The 20,384-nt window shown below is 40.8% G+C and overlaps 1 protein-coding gene across 3 annotated transcripts in view; it reads left to right on the plus strand.

Moving 5' to 3' along the window:
• Positions 1–20,384, plus strand: part of trpm2 (transient receptor potential cation channel, subfamily M, member 2) — a 166,037-nt gene that overhangs the window by 111,894 nt on the left and 33,759 nt on the right. For all 3 annotated transcript variants that reach the window (XM_073046350.1, XM_073046351.1, XM_073046352.1), the window contains 6 exons: positions 314–494; positions 1,745–1,926; positions 6,544–6,676; positions 7,165–7,255; positions 13,793–13,880; positions 17,481–17,629. In XM_073046350.1, coding sequence (XP_072902451.1) covers positions 314–494; positions 1,745–1,926; positions 6,544–6,676; positions 7,165–7,255; positions 13,793–13,880; positions 17,481–17,629 — 824 coding nt within the window. The remainder of the gene's footprint in view (positions 1–313; positions 495–1,744; positions 1,927–6,543; positions 6,677–7,164; positions 7,256–13,792; positions 13,881–17,480; positions 17,630–20,384) is intronic.

Here is a 20,384-nt window from a genome sequence, read left to right on the forward strand (position 1 = left end):
TTTACAATATTGTAGATTTGTTTCCACAACCTTTTCTAGCAATTCATTTGAGGTATTCGCCATCCCCCGTATCAGAAAACCTAGTCCTCAGACCTCCATTAACTCTCACCCTTCATCTGTGCAGTCTGGCTCATAACACTTACATTCCCATCAAAATCACTGTAGCTAAACCACATTCTACTAAAACACAGATATTTACTTTTAAACAGGAAAGACGAAGAAATGCACGAAACAGATTGCACTTTTGTGAATGTGCTGATTACATTTATCAACTAACTCTGGTAAAAATCTTGTTTACTCTTTGAAAAAAAAGATTCAGGCTTTGACCTGAGTCAGTGCACCGTGAATGGCACTGACCCATACCAGCCGAAGTGTGCTGAACATGACAGCCTGGACCAGCCCATCTTCCCCGAGTGGCTGACCATCATCCTGCTCTGCCTCTACCTGCTCTTCACCAACATCCTGCTGCTCAACCTGCTGATTGCAATGTTCAAGTAAGTGACCTCGCCCTCAGTGGGTTTGGGATGGTGTGGGATACTGGGAGGAGCATGGGAAACTAAGCAGATGGGGGCCAAGTTCAGTGGGAATCTGAGCCAGGTGCACCATGGGCCATGGCGGGCATCACGTGGAGGATGTTGGCTGACTTAAGCTTCCCACTATGAGGGGTTATGAAAGGGTAAAGTGATTGGGCAGTGCACTGGGTTTAGACAAGTCAGAGGAGGCTGGAGATTGAGGTGGAGAGTGGAAATGATTTAATAAAGTAAGAGCACCAACAAGTAAAGTTAGACCATTGAATATTACAGCACAGTGCAGGCCATTCAGCCCACAATGTTGTGCCAGCCTTTTAATCTACTCTGACGTTAATCTAACCCTTCTACATAGCCCTCCATTTTTATATCATCCATGTGTCTATCTAAGATCATGCCTAATGTATCTGTCTCTATCACCACTCCTAGTAATGTGTTCTCTCTCTCTCACTCACACACACACACACACACACACACACACACACACACACACACACACACACACACACACACACACACACACACACACACACACACACACACACACACACCTCTGTGTAAAATAATTACCTCTGAGATATCTGCCCTATACTTTACCCCAGTCACCTTAAAGGTATGCTCTCTGAGAACCTGGGAAAGGGTCTTTTGCTGTACACTTGATCCATACCCTTATCATCTTTTACATCTCTCATCCTCCTTCAGTCCAAAGAGAAAACCCTGGCTCGTTCAACCTATCCTCAGAAGAAATGTCTTCCAATCCAGGCAGCGTTGTGGTAAATCTCCTCTGCAACCTCTCCAAAGCATCCACGTCCTTCCTGTAATGAGTTCCCAGTTTTGAAAGTGGTGTTTGCTGTGGTGCACTGTGTGGATTGCACTGCCAGAGGTGGTGACAGAGGCAGAGAGCATAGGAACATTTGAAAGATTCTTGAATATGCAGAGAAGATAAGGATATGAGCGAGCTGCAGGAACGGGATTAGGTTAATTAGAAGTCTTTCATTGAATTAGATCAGGACAATATTGTGAACCAGAAAGCCTGTCCTGTGCTGTAGTGCTTTATGTTCCGAGTTCTGTGTTGGATGTTGGACCTCCGATACCTAGTCCAAGGAGAAAGTGGATTTATGGAGTTTCAGACAACTAGACTTCTGCGTCTTTGGGAGAATGGAAAATATCAAAGACTGTGCTCACATCTGTCCATTCTCTGGTCATTCTCTCTTCAGCTATACCTTTCAAGTGATTCAAGAAAATACAGATAAGATCTGGAAGTTCCAGAGGTACTCGTTGATTGAGGAGTACTACACCCGTCCGCCTGCACCTCCTCCCTTCATTATATTTAGTCACGTATTCTTACTGATTGAGTGTGTAACCTGCAGGAAATCAAAACGGAAGCACAAGAAATTCAGTAAGTCTCCTCTTACATTCCCTTTTGAAGTTCAACTTCAAGTTTATTTTCATTCATCCATATTCTTAAATAGCTCCAAACAAAACAATGTTCCTCCAGACTAAGGTGCACAACACAGTACGTATAACTCACACACACAACACATAAAGTAATATTATCACAAATAAACTAACAAATAATAAGATGCATTTATGACACAAGTCAAACAGAAAATAGAATACGCTGCTGGTGCTTCGTACGTGATGAGGCCTGGGTGGTGGAAGGGAGTTCAGTAGCCTCTCAGCCTGGGGAAAGAAGCAATTTCCCATCCTGAAGGTCCTTCTCCTAATGCTCGGTAATTCCTGCCTCGTGGTTGGGGTCAAAGAGATTGTTGGATGGAGGGATGAAATGAATCAAAGTTCAAAGTACAAACTAAATTTATTATCAAAGTAATATACGACACCATATGCAACTCTGAGATTCATTTTCTTGCAAGTATACTCAATAAATTAATTATAGAGTAATAAACTTAATAGAGTCAATGAAAGACCGCACCAACTTGGGTGTTCAACCAGTGTTCAAAAGATTAAAAAACTGTACAAGTACCAAAAGCAAGAAATAATAACAATAAATAAATAAGCAATTAATATCAAGAACATGAGATGAACTGTCCTTGAAGGTGAGTCCATAGGTTGTGGGAACATTTAAGTGATGGGGCAAGTGAATATCCCCTTTGGTTCAAGAGCCTGATGGTTGAGGGGTAGTAACTGTTCCTGAACCTGGTGGTGTGAGTCCTGAGGCTCCTCACTTCCTTTTGTTATCATCTTGCACTTATTATAATTATAAAATTCTCCTAGGTTATTTATTACTCTTTGCTTACCCTTCTAATTTGACTTTTAAAGTATCGCCTACAGCTTCTCTACTCCTAAAGTTTTCAATTCTCTATACCTACCATATGTTTCCTTCATCAATCTCCAATATCTCTTAACATCTAGGGCTATTTGAACTTGCACACCACATTTTCGCCGTTATGATCACTAGGTTCTTATTATTTCACTTTTGAATGACTCTTACTGGTCTGATGAGACCTACCTGTAAGTATCTGCTCCCAGTATACTTTTGCCATGTGCTGTTTGTTAATTTTGAAACCAGCCTTTCCTCAATTCAGAACCTTCATTTCCAGATCATCCATCTCTCTTTCTATAACTACCATAAAATCTACAGGGTTATGGCCACAGTCTCCAAAGTTCTCTCATTGGATATCTCCCACTTACCCTAAGATTAGGACCAGTATTTCCTCTTCTCTGATTGGACTATTTACACTCTGTTCTGGAGGTACTTTAAAAAATCCACCCTTTCTATGTCTTTCACATGATAATAATCTTCAACCACTGTGATCCAACTAGTCTGCATTCATGATGAGTCTTAAGGTCAAAAATATCGATGTATTCTTCACAAAGTGGAAAAGCAGCTAAAGCGATGATGGAGATGATGGGATTATGGACAAAAAAGCCACAGGCCAATGCACGATCAAAAAGCAACACGAGAACGAGTGCGGAAAAACCTTTTCACCCGGAGAGTGGTGGATATGTGGAATGCTCTGCCCCAGAAGGCAGTGGAGGCCAAGTCTCTGGATGCATTCAAGAGAGAGTTAGATAGAACTCTTATAGATAGCGGGGTCAAGGGATATGGGGAGAGGGCAGGAACGGGGTACTGATTTGTGTATGATCAGCCATGATCACAGTGAATGGTGATGCTGGCTAGAAGGGCCGAATGGCCTACTCCTGCACCTACTGTCTACTGTCTATTGTCTATTGATGGCAACAGCGAGCGGACAGCATGTCCTGGGTGATGGGGGTCCCGATGATGGATGCTGCTTTCCTGCAACAACGCTCCGTGTTGAGGTGTTCAATGCTGGGGAGGGCTTTACCCATGACTGATAGGGCCATATCCATTATATTTTGTAGGATTTTCCATTCAGGGGATTGGTGCTTCCATATCAGGATGTGATGCAGCCAGACAAAATACTTCCCATGACAGATCTATAAAAGTTGTATAAATTTTAGATGTCATGCTGAATCTTCCCAAACTCCGAAGGAAGTAAAGGCATGCTGTGCTTTCTTCATAATTGCAATTATGTGCTGGGCTTAGGTCAGATCCTCTGAAATGATAACGCTGAGGAATTTAAATTTGCTGACCCACTCTACCTCTGACCTTTCGATGAGAACTGGCTCATGGGCCTCTGATTTCCCCTTCCTGATGTCAATAATCAGCTCCTTGGTCTTGCTGACATTGAGCTGTTGTTGTGACACCACTCAGCCAGATTGTCAGTCTCTCTCCTGTTTGCTAATTCGTCACCACCTTTGATTTAGCCTATGACAGTGGTGTCATCAGCAAATGACTATGGCATTGGAGCTGTGCTCAGCCACACAGTCATAAATGTAAAGCACGTAGAGCAGGGGGCTCAGCACACAGCCTTGTGGAGTACCTGTGCTGATGGAGATGTTGTTTCCAATCCAAGCTGACTGGGGTCTGCAAGTGAGGAAATCCAGGATCCAACTGCACGAGGAGGTCTTGAAGCTTGGCAAATAACAGTGTTAAAGGTCCTGCATATGCATCCTCTGGATAACCATTCCAAATAGGTGGAAGTTTCACTGGGAATAATCCACCTTACTGGGAGGAATGGAGAGGGCATCCAAAGATGATTACTAAGCAACAGAAGGTGCAGCTAACAAAGGATGGGTACTGGGTAGGCCAACAGCACATAAAATCACTTGCTCAATATAGAGTATAATCCAGGAACGGAAATAGATAGAATATCTCAGGGGCTTTGGCCATAATCTCCCAAATATCTTTAGATCGGGGAGCTAACTGAGGGACAGAATACTTCAAAACATTCAGGAAGTGTGTAGAGATAAACCCAGTGTTTACAGACCAGTCAGTTTAACCTTGGTGCCGAGGAAAATTAGTTCCATACAGAAAAAAGTTGAGTTTATTTTCATATGCACAAGCAATGAAAAGTTTACTTGCAGCTGCATCACAGGCACTTAGCATCAGATACACAACATTTATAAGAGAAACATAGATTATACAAAATTATACAAGCAAGAACACAATCAGAACAGAAATATACAATGTCCATTGCAGTGCAACGTGACCAGAGTGTTGCTGAGGTAGTGATTAGAGTTGTGCAGGTTGCACCGGGAACCAGATGGTTGGAGGGAAGTAGCTGTTACACATTGAAATGTAAGTTGACCAGAGAATTTGCAGCGTACATTTGTTTAATGTAAAGAAAAAGAGTGTTCAGTAGAGTCGAGATTTCTTTGATAACCCTGGAATTAAGTAGGCTGAGGGTTGAGCTAATGGTAGTTTGGATGGTAGTGAATCAGTGAAATTCATTGCCACAGACAGTTGTGGAAGCCAAGTCATTGGGTGTATTTAAAGCTGAGGTTGCTAGGCTCTTGATCAGTAAGAGTGTCAAAGGTTATTGGGAGAAGGCTGGAAAATGGGGTTGAGAAGGGAAAATAAGCCAGCAAAGATGGAATGGCAGAGCAGACCTGATGGGCTGAATGGCATAATCCCGTTCGTATGTCTTATGCTCTTTATAAAATCATGCAGGGCATAGGTAAGGTGAATCCTCCCAGTCATTCTCAGGGTAAGGTAGTCTAAAACTAGAGAGTTTAAGGTGAGAGGGGAAAGATTTGAAGGGATTGTGAAAGGCAAGGTTTCACATAGAGGATGGTGGGTATATGCAGCGAGCTACCTGAGGAAGTCATAGAGGTGAATATGTTTACAGCATTTAAATGACACTTAAATAAGTATGTGGGCAGATAGGGTTCAGGGAGTTTGAAAATGGAATTGCTTATTGTCAAATACACTGAGGCACAGTGAACAGATGGTCTTGTGTACTGCTCAGACAAATAAAGGCATTACTTAACACATTGAATTAGAAATATAATGGATTCCAATTCAGATTTATTTATCCATGTACATGAAAACATACAGTGAAATGTGTCTTTTGCTTCAACAGCTAACATGCCTTAAGGATGTTCTACAGCACACAAGTATCTCCACACATCAGGTACCAACATAGTATGCCCACCATCCTCAGCAGAACAACACAGAACACAATAAAACAAGCCCGCTTTCCCACCCACCTCCACACACGGACAGTCCTCCAGTTTCCAAGCTTCGTCCTTCAGGCTTGAACTTCCAGATTTCCAATCGATCTTTGGTATTGACCAAATGGGTGTAGCTCAGATAACTTGGTCAGCATGGATGAGCTGGGCTGAAGGGCCTATTTGCACACTGTATTACTTCATGACTCAGTGATACATGATGAATGAGGCAGAGCTGACGTGGCCTTCCAAAAGGCACCAACATATCGCAAAAAAATACAGGAGTGTAAAAGAGAGCCTGCTGGAAACACCCATCAGGTCAGGCAGCATCTGTAGAGGTAAAAACAAGGGCAATATTTCAGGCTGCAAATCTTACGTCAGAAGCATTGCAGAGAGATAACAGTGCAACCAATGAACCGTCATCAACCTAGCTCATTATCTTTTGTTCTTTTCACAGATGTTACCGAGTTGCCGTGTTTACTGTTGCAATTTACCATTGCTCTGCACCCATCTTTTTCAGAGAAGCAGCTAGAAGAGAAGGAGGAAGATGAAATTTTAACCTGGGAGGCTATAATTAAAGAGAATTACATTGACAAGCAGAAACGGAACGAGAGCCAGAGTCTAAATGAGCAGGTCAAGTGCACCTTGGAAAGGTGAGTACATATGCTCCTAACACCTCATCTGTTCCCCGCCCCCCCCCCCCCCCGCAACTCCCAACCCCACCCTGTCCGCAGCTTACAGCCACACACTCCGTCTCCTCCTCACTCCCTCGTTAACCATTCTCCTTACCGTCACCTCCTGCTTCCATTCACCCACCACTCGTTTGACTTATCAGCAGGCAGTCTCTTCCTCACTCCGTAAAACCAAGAGATACTGCCGATGCTGGAAATCCAGTCCCAATGAAAGTTTTTTTACCTTTCCATAGATGCTGCCATCTCTGCTGAGTTCCTCCAGGCCTGTGTTACTCTACCTCACTTCTCTTTCCCACTCTCCACACCTAGTCCTGGTGTGCGGCCTCATCCCAAAACATTGCCCAACTCCCTGCCTCCATAGGTATTGTCTGACCTGCTGTGGAGTAACCCCTGCAGCCTCTGTAGCTGCACTGCACTTCTTTGAGACCCTGTCCAATTGTATTTTTCAGGGTGGAGATGATAGCAGAGGTGCTGGACGTGAACCGAGAGAGGAACAAATTTGAGTCAGTGGAGCAGAACATCAATCACCTGGAGGCACAGGTAAATTGCAGGGACACGTAGGAGGAAGACATGGTTGGGGTGATAGCACACACCAGCTGGCAGGGGAGAAGGACATCCACTAGGTCCCCTAATCTCACCACCAGATAGAAGGGCTGAGAGGAACCTTCAGCCAGACAGGAGGTAGGAACAGAACTAGTCCAGGACTCTTTGCCAGTCATTATCAAAACTTGCTTCGACTACTCTATCCAGGCCGATCCGGTATCAGACCAGGATGGCAGTGGGCTGGAAATGGGGTAACACTCCACCAGGGCACTCCATTTGGGGTGCCACAGTAGTGTAGTGGTTAGCATAACACTAGTACAGCAGCAGTGACCAGGGTTTGGAGACCGCCTCTGTCTGTCGATGGAGTAGCAGTAATTTTGTGCTGCTCTTAGTTTTCTCTCTCTCCCCCCAGTTTAAATTTTGAATTTAACATTTTTATTTGCTGATTCTTGAAGGGGAGTAATATGCCTATGTCTACGAGAAGTGGGAAGAATCTGTCTGAACCTACTGATAAAGGTAATGGGAAAGGAAAAATGCCAAAGGAAAGATCTGATGAAATGCCATCATGGGCTGAAGATATCATTTGGATACTGAATTCAATTCAAGATCAGAATAGGTCAATTAAAGACCAACTGGAAAAGAATAATAATGAAATTAAGTCATTTCTGGGAAAACTTGAAGACCTGGAAACTCAAGTTATCACACATGAAGAAGAATTGAAGCTAACTAAGCAAAAATTGTCTGAAACTACAACCCGTTTGGAAAGATATCAAAATAAGATTATAGACCTGGAAACTTGAAAGAATATATGAATTGCTGGATTGCAAGAAGGAGCTGAAGATGGAGATTTAACTGTTTACTTTGGTGAGCTCTTTCATACTCTATTTCCTATTATTTTATCACAGCCACCTGCGATAGAAAGAGCACATAGAGCATTTACTTCGAAATTTAAGGATTCAAGTAGACCAAGATCTATTCTGGTTCGTTTTCATCACTTTAAAATTAAAGATCAAATAATACAACAGGCAAGAAAACAGAGAGGTTTTAGATTCAAGGAGTCTGAGCTCCGTTTTTATGAAGATTATCCAAAAGAAGTAATGGAACAAAGATCAAGATTTGCTTTGGTAATGAAACAAGCATACAATAAGAAACTGCTTCCCTCTTTGCGTTACCTGACAAGAGTTAAAGTTTTTCCTCCTAATTCTCCTCCTCGTACATTCTTTGATCCAAAAGCCACACTGGACTTCGTTCAGACTAAACCCACTGCCGCTACCGAATGAACTACCTGAAGAGTTGTTTGATTAGCTGTATATTATTCACATTTCGAAAAGAAGATATATGAAGGTTATTTGGAGATTTCATTGAGAGATTAATAAAAGAAGATAAGAAGACTTGTTCATTATTGCATATTATTCGATTTTTTTTGGAAAGAAGACTTACGGTTCAAGTTTGACTGTTTAAATGGCTATTCAGATATTTGACTGAGATAAGAGGATAAAGGGATTTGTTCCTTTCCTCTAATATTTGATCGGATTTTTTTTTGTTGTTTCTTAATTAACTAATTGGTAGTTTTCTCCTACTAATAGGGTTTCTTTATATATATATAGATATATGTACAAGTACACGTATCTGGGAGGGTCTAATTACTTATGATATTATTAATTAATATCTTTGTAAATTTAGTTTGGTTAAATATACTATTAACCTTCTTTTTCTCTGTTTTATTATAGTGTCTTATAACCGAATTTAAAGTTTTTTTTTAGAGATTTAAGGTTAAACTTAAGATGGCGCAGGTTTTTCTCTCTAAGAGATTATATTATTTTGGTTCTTTTTTGTTTAATAGATGATGGAATGTAAGTACTTTCCTTTGCTGAGACTTTACCGTCTTTCTTGCAAGGTCATTTTATTTTTTTTGTGTTGGCTGGGGGGAAGGGAGAGAGGAGACCAATAGAGCAGTCCTTGGCTTTGTATTCTATCTTAGTTCGCTTGCCTTTTTTTGGGCTTTTGGGAGGGTGGGTGGGTTTAGAGTTAGGAGTTTTTTCCCATTGGGTGGTTCCGGAGCATGCGTATTTTTTATGTGGTTGGAATCATCCTATCAAACGAAAACAGACTTTTAAAATTATTAATCGATTCCAACCTGATATAATTTTTGCTCAGGAGACGCATATCAGGGCGGGAGATCAAAATAGGTTTTTTTGGATGGTGGAATTGATTGCAGTTCCACTCTACTTCTCAGAGTAAAACTAAAGGCCTGTCTATCTTTATTAAATCTAATATATATATTTAAGAGGATATTGAATTAGATTCTAATGGTAGATTTCTAATTGTTAAAGGAGTGATTTGTAATAGAAAAGTTGTTTTGGTCAATTTGTATGGTCCTAATTTAGATGATCCTTTTTTTAAAAAAGGTATTTGCGTTATTGCCTGATTTAAATGAGTATGTGTTGATAATGGGTGGGGATTTTAACTGTTGTTTAAATCCTATGGTTGACAACAGCTTAACTAATCAGCGACTTCCAAATCCTTCCGTGTCACTTATTAACTCCTTTTTGATCGATTTTGGGTTTTTCGAATTATGGAGGCATTTGCCCCCCCGATAACAGAGAATATTCCTTTTTTTTGCATGTCTATAAAAAATATTCGAGGATTGATTATATTATAATTGATCCCCACTTTTTGCCTAGTATTAAAAACTGTGAATATGACGCTATTTCTATATCTGATCATGCGCCTTTGAGTTTGTCCTTTGAATTTGATGATGTCATTCTTGCTCATCATGCATGTCTCAGACTTTATTGCAAGACTCTGATTTTGTTAGTTTTATTGAAAACCAGATAAAAGAATTTTTTTCTTTTTAATGATATAGGGGGTACATCCAAATTAATTATATGGGATACATTTAAAGCATTTTTACATGGTCAGATTATTTCTTATTCAGCTAAACTTAAAAAACAGACTAAAGTAGAACTAGATAAAATTTCAAAACAAATTAAAGATTTAGATATCTATGCGACTTCCCCTAGTATTGATTTATTTAAACAAAGGGTGGAACTTCAATCACAATATAACCTATTATTAACCCATCCAATTGAAGGCTATTTGCTTAAGTTAAAGAGCCAATTTTATATGTTTGGAGATAAAAATAATAAACTACTTGCATCTCAATTAGAATTGGTTGGAGCCAAAAGGTAAATTTTGAAAATCCGTAGAAAGGATGGTACCCTGGCTCGGGAATATGAAGAAATTAATAAGATTTTTCAAGATTTTTATACTGAAATTTATAAATCTCAATGACCAGTAGATTCTTCTGAAATGAATGCTTTTTTATGAAAGATTGCTTTTCCTAAAATTTCTGCTGAGGATCAAAAAACTCTTGATGCCCAAATTACTGAATCCAAAATTCATAAAGCTATTTTTTCAATGCAGTCTGGTAAGGCTCCGGGACTTGATGGTTATCCTGTAGAATTTTATTAAAAAATTGGAAAATTGCTTTCTCCATATATGTTGGAGATGTTCAAAGATTCTTTTGTGAAAGGTGATTTACCCTCTACTTTTTATGAGGCTTCTATTTCTTTAATTCTCAAAAAGGATAAAGATCCTACTGATTGAGCCACATACAGACCTATTTCATCATTGAATGTTGATGCTAAGATTCGGTCAAAGATAATGGCCAATCGGTTGGAGAGTTTTTGGGCAAAATAATTTTTAAAAATCAAACAGGCTTTATAAAGGATCACTATTCTTTTTCAAATGTTCAGATACTATTTAACATTATATATTTGCCCTCTTCTAAAACTCCACAATGCATATCTTTGGATGCTGAAAAAGCATTTGATCGGGTCAAATGGAAATATTTATTTAATGTTTTAGAAAAATTTGGTTTTGATGTTAATTTTAATAATTGGATTTAAATGATATATAAAGCTCCTATTGCTACTGTTGTCACTAACAACTGTAGGTCTCCTTTTTTTCAGCTATCATGGGGGACAAGACAAGGTTGTCCATTAAGTCCTTTGTCATTTAATTTAATATTAGAACCCCTTGCTATTGCTCTTTGTGAAGCCAAAAATATTCATGAGATTTTTGTGAATGAGACCTTGCACAAAATCTCTCTTTACACTGATGATTTATTGTTTTATATATCTAAGCCTGATGAATCTATTCCTGCTTTGCTAAAATTATTTAACAAATTTGAAGATTTTTCAGGATATAAAATAAATTTTAGTAAAAGTGAATTGCTTCCTTTAAATGAATCTGTCTCTATATATGATAATATTCCCTTTAAAGTTACAGATTCTTTTAGATATTTAGGTGTTATAATTACTAAAAAAAAAATAAGGATCTTTATAAAGTCAATCTTGTTCCCTTAGTGGACTTTATGAAGTATTCATTTAGTAGATAGAGTCCACTTACATTTTCACTTGTTGGTCATATTCATATAGTTAAAATGATGATTTTACCAAAATTTTAATTTTTTTTCAGAATATTCCTGTTTTTTGACCAAGAAGTTTTTTGATCAGATTGATTCTATTAATCTATCTTTTATTTGGAATAATAAAAGACCAAGAATTAGTAAATGTCATTTACAAAAGTTGAAAGAGGATGGAGATCTTGCTTTGCCTACTGGGCTGTTAACTTGCGATACATGTCTTTTTGGTTATATTGGGTTGATAGGAATGATCAGCCAATTTGGATAGACCTGGAACTGAGAGCTGTGAAACAGTTTTATTTAACCTCATTATTGGGAGTTGCTTTACCTATACAATTAGCTAAAGTTGTTATTTTAAACCTATATCTGGTGATTAAGCACTCTTTACGAATTTGGCTCCAGTTCCGCAATTTTTTTTGATCTTAAAAGATTTAAACTTTGTAGCTTAATTTATCGTAATTACTTTTTTAAACCTTCTTTGAGTGATCCAATTTTTTTACTTTGGAAAAATAAAGGTATTAGTTCTTTTTTGGATTTATTTAAAGAAGGCAGATTGATGTCTTTTGAACAATTAGTCAATAAATATTCTCTCTCATATTCATACTTTTTACAATATCTTCAAGTTAGACATTTTTTACAAAAATATTTAAGTAATTTTCCTTACATATTGGAGGCTGACCTGTTAGATACTATTATGAGTATGAACCCTTCAATGGCGGGTTCTATTGGAAGAATTTATAATTTATTATTACAATGGTATAAGCGTCCTTTGTTTAAGATTAAACAGGATTGGGAAAAGGAACTTAATTTGACTTTTATATGGGAGGATTGGACACGGATTCTGAAGTTGGTTAACTCTTCTTCGATCAGTGCTAGTCATTCACTGATTCAATTTAAAATTGTACATCATTACCATTTGACGAAGGAGAGACTCTCTAAAATATTTCCCAATATTGATAGTTATTGTGATAGATGTAAAACTGAGATAGCTACATTGACACATATGTTCTATACTCGAACAGTTCTGGAAGTCAGTCTTCTCGACAATTTCTAAAGCACTCAGAATTAACCTACAACCTAATAAATTGACTGCGCTTTTTTGAATAATTCCTCAAAATATCCATGATATTTCTGTGTCTGACCAACATGTTACATTTGTTACATTGATAGCTAGGAGGGCCATTTTGTTGAAGTGGAAGGATATATCTGCTCCTACTTTGTCACAATGGTTCTGTCAAGTGATGCTGTGTCTTAGTCTGGAGAAAATTAGAAGTCGAACCTTTGAACCTTCATGTGACTTTGAGAAAAGATGGGGCTCATTTGCTCGCTATTATCATTTGAGCTAATTGATAGATCTTCTCCATGATCTAATTGTAAAATTTTTTGATATATTTTTCTTTCTTGTTGGCGGTTTGATGTTTATTTTTAGAAGCTTTTTGTATGACGCAAGGCTCCAGGTTGTACCCCTAATGGGTTTTCTCCCCCACTTTTTTGCTTAGTAGGGTTTTTGTTTTATTCACAAAATTTTCCAATGTTTAAGATAATTTCTTTATTTTTCCTTGAGGCATTGTAAGTGTTGTTACTTTGACGTACTTGTGTTATTCTTGAATAATATAATAACTAATAAAAAGATTTGAAAAGAAAGCAGTGACCAGGGTTCAATTCAGTTCCTGCTGCTGCCTGTAAGGACTTTGTACGTTGTCCCTATGACCGCATGGGTTTCCTCCCAGTGCTCTGGTTTCCTCCCACTTTCCAAAGGTGTACAGTTTAGCAGGTTAATTGGTCACATGGGTGTAATTGGATGGCGCTGACTCGTGGGTGAGAAGGGTCTGTTACTGTGCTGTACTTCTAAATGAATGAATTATTCAGTTCCGGGCTTTCCCCTTACTGAGGGGGGAAGGGGGTCTGAATGCTCCCCAGACCCTGCTCTCCCAGGCAGTGTCTGGATTCCAGCACTTGGATCTGCTGAGCTGGACGACTGATGTGGCAGCTCCCACTGAGTCAGGGCTTTAGAAACCCATGTCCCACCACAGGAACCTCGTTCCTACTCATTATTAAACAACAGCTGGGCCCGGCTCACAGATCCTCACCTCTTATTTCTCTAGATGCTGCAGAGTATGCGGGCCTTAAACTGGATCATGAACGCTCTGATAAGCAAAGACTTTGGGCCTCGGGACAGTGCACCAGCTCTTGGTACGTATCTGCCTCAGTCTGCACACACAGGGAAAAGCTCATCAGGACAGGTTTATTCTAAACCATCCCAGGCGGTGGGAGATTAACGGATCCCATTTAAGACTGGATGCTGGTGGAGTTGGAAGGGGTGGGGGGGATGGAAGGGAGCATGAACCAACAGCAGCAGATGAGATAGCTCCTGTTGGACTGATGGGACTGAGTACCAGGGTGCAGCTCGATCTATGGTTACCTTTTTGAGCCTTGTACCATGTCCTTGTAGCCCCACATGCAAGTGCGGGGAGATGCCAACAAATTTAACTCAAATTCAGCAGCAGTGTTGAAGTAATTGTTACCACACATCACTCAACCAGCTGCCTTATCTCCTTCCTGTGCACTGCCTTGTCAACTACCATATTTCTGTCAGCAACAGTGGTGTCATCAGCAAATGTGTAGGTAGCATTGGAGCTGTGCATGGCCACACAGTATTATGTTCAGAGAGAGTATGGCAGGAAGCAAGATATACCACCTGGAGGTGCACTAGTGTTGATGGTCAGTGAGGGGGAGATGAGGGCTTCCAGTGAGGAAGCTGAGTATCCAATTGCAGAGGGAGCTACAGAGAGCCAGGACTTGGAGACTGATGATACATTTGGACAGAATGATGGTGATGAACACCTAGCTGTGGTCAATGAACAGTTGTACAGGTGATCCTAAGTAGGCTTATAGTAAAAGTATCTGCTGTCAGTCTCTGTGGTGATAGGGGAAATAAATGTGTCCAGATCCTTCCTGAGGCCAGAGGCTTTTCCAGTGACCAGCCATTTTAATTCCAATCCCCATCCCCATTCCAACATGTCAGTCCATGGCCTCCTCTACTGCCATGATGAGGCCACTCTCAGGGTGGAGGAGCAACACCTCATATTCCGTCTGGGTAACCTCCAACCTGATGGCATGAACACCAATTGAACTAACCTTACCCCTCACCCTTCTCTCTCCTTCCGTTCACTATTCTGGCTCACTCTTACCTCTTCTCTTCTCACCTGTTTATCACCTCACCTGATGTCCCTCCTCCTTCCCTTTCTCCCATGGTCCACTCTCCTCTCCTGTCAGACTCCTTTTTCTTCAGCACTTTACCTTTTCCACCTTTCAGATCCCAGCCTCTTACTTCATCCCACCTACCTTCCTCCTTACCTGACTTCACCTGCCACCAGCCAGATTGTACTCCTTCCCCTCCCCCACCATTTTATTCAGCAGTCTTCTTCTTTCCTTTCCAGTCCTAATGAAGGAGCTTAGCCCAAACCATCAACTCTTTATCTCTCCCCATAGATGCTGTCTGACCTGCTGAGTTCCTCTAGCATTTTGCGTGTGTTACTCTGTATTTCCAGGATCTTTTGTATCAGGGTTGATTTGCACCATAAACAATCTCTGGAAGGACATTGTTTGAGACTGCCTAGGACAACATAATGCATTTGTATGAGGACTCCTGCCTGGCTGAGTTAGGGTCTACATATGGGTGCCACGTGCAGCATATCAATAACAAAGTCATTCACATGCTGGAACTCAGACATGAGCAGGAGCATTCAGAGATTCTACTGGAGATGGAGATCAGAAGCTACTGTGGCCTTTCACCCAGTCAAAGAGAAGAACCCTTTCTCCACATCTGAACCTTTGCTGAGATCTCTATTCCTTGTCTATCCCAATCTTTTTTACTCAATTACTTTGCAATATACAGTTATGGTCACTAAAACCAAAATGGTTCCCATGGACACTCCCTCCACTTCACCAGCTACCCAGCTACACTCCCCATGACAAAGATCAGTAATGCTGCTTTCCTCATTGGGGGCTTATCAATTTACTGTGTCTTCTGGACTCACCTGAAGCATTCCGCCCCCTCTGAGCAATCCCATTAATACTTGAGAAACTGATATCCCCAAGTACCTCGGGGTCCACATTCATAGATCCTCCAAAGTTGCCAGAGAAGTTGATAGGTCTGTTATCAAACTTATGGTGTGTTGGCCTTCATTAGTCAGGGATTGAGTTCAAAAACCACAAGGTAATATACAAGCTTTATATAACTGGTTATCCCACTCTTGAAATATTGTGCTCAGTTCTGGTCACCTCATTATAGGAAGGATGTAGAAAGCTTTAGAGAGGGTGCAGAGAAGATTTGTCAGGGTTCAGGCTGAACTAGAGGGCATGTCTAATGAGGATAGGTTCCCACTATGCACTTGCCAATAGGTGTTCCTAATCTACATTTGGCTGATTGAGTATCATGAGGTAGTGGCCGAGGGGACTGATGTGGGCCTGCAGACTTGGTGGGTGGATGTTGATATGCACTATGTTCCATGTAGGTGTGCTGTAAGTGGAAGCTTGTTTCCAGAACATCTCCAGGGTGCCCAATAGTTGAGCCATTGCTTCCGTAACTTATGTTAATGATTTCTGATTTGCATGCAAGGGGCAAAATAAAGGTCTCGGCCAATGATAAAGTGATCATGTGTTGAGTGTACGAAGGAAGAGTTGGGCAGAAGAGTAACAGACAAAATTTAATCCTGAAAATAGGAGGGTGAGGGGTGACTTGATAGAGGTTTACAAGAGAAGGGAAATAGTTTGAGTGGGCAGCAGAGACTTTTTCCCAGGGCAGAAATGGCTAATATAAGGGGATGTAAATTTTGAGGTGATTGGAGGACAGTATAGGAGGGATGTCAGAGGTAGGCTTTTTTTACATGGAGCGTGGTGAGTGCATGGATCAAGCTGATGGGGTGGTGGTGTAGATTGATACACTAGGGGCACTTAAGAAACTCTTAGGTATACACATGGAATTTAAAAAGATGGAAGGCTACGTAGGAGAGAACTGTGAAAGAGGTTGAAGGATCAGCACATCGTGGAGCGAAGGGTTTGGACTGTGCAGTAATGTTCTATGCTCTAGAAATAAAAGAATGAAGAATGTACAACAAATTGTGAGATATTGAGTAAGAGATTTTGGAGTTAATTTCTACTGATCAAGAAGCAGCAGAGCTGGTCAGTTGGGGTGGTTAGAAAGATGTGGGGTGTCCTTGCTAGGCAATGACCGGGACACCAGAGCAGGGAGGGAAGGCAACAGTATATAGATCCAATTAGGCCACAGCTGGACAACCGTGGACAGTTCTGGGCACCGCATTACAGGAGCAGTGTGACTCACTGGAGAGGGCTCAGAAGAAGACTCCTTGGGCTGGAATGTTGTAACTTAAGGGGAAAATTAAAGGCTGCAATGATTTTTCTTTGGTACAAAGAAAACTGTGGGAAGACTTAATTGAGGTGAATAAAGTTCTGATGGACTCTGATAGATGTAATAGCAAGAAGCTATTTCCCTAAAAAAAAACAGAGGGTAGAGATTAGAAGTCATGGGTTGAAGGGCTGGAACAAAGAGGATGATTTTATTTTTCTCTTGAGAAGATACTGGAACTGGCAGTCTGTTGAGGGTGGTGGGGGGAAGAATCCCCCAACACATCTAAACAGGCTTGGTTGTGTACTTGTGGAGCTGTGATCTGCAGTGCCCTGTCATGGACACTATGGGATGGGTGACCTCCTGGGTGCTAGCCTTCCTGCAACATTCCTGATGTTGTTCACTGTTGTCTACTTCTGCTACAGTAATTACTGACCATAGAAACATAGAAGAAGAAGCTGTTGATGAAGAGAAGGAATTGAAGCCCCTGTACCACATTAAAGCTCGCGACTTGATCTATCCAGACAGCAACGTTCAACGCTTCCCTGTGCCTGATGAGATGGTCCCCTGGCAGGTAAGGAACAAGTCTGAGATTAAGACTGCCTTCATTCCTCTTTCCAGACATTGTTGTATTTGAACGATTCAATTTTAGAAATGGGGAATACTCGAAATACTCAGCAGGTCAGGCAGCAACTGTGAGGAGAGAGGCAGAACTCTAGCAAGAGGGCATGTGCTATATAGAGAGAGGTTGAGCAAACTTTGGTTGTTTTCTCTGGAACGCTGGCGGCTGCAGGAAGACAGTAAGGCCATAAGGCCATAAGACATAGGAGCAGAATTAGGCCATTCAGTCCATCAAGACTGCTCTATCATGCTATCATGGCTGATTTATTATCCCTCTCAACCCTATTCTCTTGCCTCCTCCTTTTGATGCCCTTACCAATCAAGAACCTACCAAACTTCATTTTAAAAATACCCAATGCCTTGGCTTCCACCACCATCTGTGGCAAAGAATTCTCCAGATTCACAACATTCTAGCTAAAGAAATTCCTCCTCATCTTTGTTATAAATTACGTCTTTCTATTCTGAGGCAGTATCCTCTGGTCCTAGAGTCTCTCACTAAAGGAATCATCCTCTCCACTCCACTCTATCTAGGCCTTTCAGTATTCAATAACCCCATAGAGGTTTATATCTTCTCTGTAGTTATCTATAAGATTCAAACTAGTGTGGCAGGGAGATGAGAACCAGAGCACCAGCTCAGAAAGTGGAGGTATGGTGAAGAAGGTCAAGGCCAGTAAAAGCAAGCAGCAAGAAATTAATAGACATGCTGGGACAGATAGCTTAAAGTGTGTGTATTATGGGTAAAGGTGATGAACTTAGAGCATGGATCAGTACATATAAATATGATGTTGTAGCCATTACAGAGACTTGGTTGAGAGTGGTGCAGAAATGGGTGCTTAATGTCCCGGGATTTTGATGTTTTAGGAAAGATAGAAAAGGAGGTAAAAGAGTGGAGAGGTGCATAGCTGCACTACTAATCAGGGACAATATCACAGCTACACTCAAATGGGACATAATGGAGGGCTTGTCCACTGAGTCTATACAGGTAGAACTCAAAAATAGGAAAGATACAATCACTCAATGGGATTGTACGACAGACACCCCACCCACCCCAATAGCAACTGGGACATCGAGGAACATTGCAAGCAACTAGAGGGATATGTAAGCAGTTTAAGGAAAGGTGTAAAAACAACCATATTGTTGTCATGGGGACTTCCAATTCCCTACTATAAACTGGAACCTTCATATTGGATGAGTTTTAGATGGGGAAGAATGAGTTAGATGCATTCAAGAGGGTTTCTTCATTCAATATGTAGATGGTCAACAACGGGAGGGCTGTACAGGACCGGTAATGGGTAAGGAGCCTGGCCAAGCGACTGACCTGTCAGTGGGTGAGCAGTTAGGAACTGTGACCAGAACTCCTTAAGCTTTACCATTGCTAGAGATAAGGATAAGTATGGACCTTTCAGCAGAGTATTAAACTGGAGCAGGGCAAATTGTGAGAGCATTAGGCAGGAGCTTGGGAAAGCTAATTGTTTCTGGGCAAGTCCACATCTGACATGAAAAGGGTGTTTAAAGACCAACTGCAGAAAGTACAGGACAGATATGTTCCAGTCAAAAGGAGGGGCAAGGATGACAAGGTAAGAGAACCCTGGATGTCCAGAGAGGTGAAGAGTTTAGTCAAGAAGAGGAAGGAAAAGTGTGTAAAACTTAGGAAGTTAGAGCCCTTGAGGATTATAAAGAAACTGGAAAAGAACTCAAGAGAGGAATTAGAAAAGCCAGAAGGGGCCACAAGAAGTCCTTGGCAGGTAGGATTAAAGAGAATCCAAAGGCATTCTATGCATACATCATGAGCAACTAAGGAGAGGGTAGGATCGCTCAAGGATAAAGAGGGAGCATTTGTTTGGATGCGGATGATGTGAGTGAGGTCCTTAATGAGTACTTTGCATTGTCATTTACCAAGGAGAAGGACATGGAGGATAATGTGATCAGTGCTGAATGGATTAATATGCTAGGGCATTTTGAGGTAAAGGAGGAGGTAGTCTTAAAGAGTAGTTAGGTGGATAAGTCCTCAAGACATGATAGGATATACCCCAGATTATTGAGAAAGGCAAGAGATGAGATTGCTGGGTCCTTTGTGTCCTCTTTAGCCATAGGCGAGGTCCTGGAGAACTGGCAATTAGCCAATGTTGTTCCACTATTCAAGAATGGAACCAGGGATAATCCTGGAAACTAGAGTCACATGTCAGTGGCATGGAATTTACTGGAGAGAATTCCTAGGGATAGTATTTATGAGCATTTGGCCTACAGTAATTAGGGGGACCGAGCATGGCTTTGTGCAGGGCAAGTCGTGTCTTAGTAACTTGATAAAAGTTTTTTGATGAGATGATGAGGGTGACTGATGAAGGAAGAGTTGTGGAGATGTTGCTTATTTGGATTTTAATAAGGTGTTTGACAAGGTCCCTCTTGGGAAGCTCATGCAGAAGATAAATGTGCATGGGATCAGTGGTGGATTGACCAGTTGAATTCAAAACTAGCTTGTCCATAGAAGATAGAGTAGTGGTTGAAGGGACTTACTCTAGTTGGAGGTCTATGATCAGCAGTGTTCTGCAGAGATCTATACTTGGACTTCTGCTGTTTGTGATGTATGTAAATGACCTGAATGAAAATGTTGTAACTTTATAGATGATACAAAGATTGGTGGTCTTGTGGATAGTGTAGAAAATTGGCAAAGAATACAGCAGGATATAGATCAGTTGCAGAAATGGGTG

The sequence above is a fragment of the Hemitrygon akajei genome, chromosome 5 (assembly GCF_048418815.1).
Source record: "Hemitrygon akajei chromosome 5, sHemAka1.3, whole genome shotgun sequence".
Taxonomy (NCBI): domain Eukaryota; kingdom Metazoa; phylum Chordata; class Chondrichthyes; order Myliobatiformes; family Dasyatidae; genus Hemitrygon; species Hemitrygon akajei.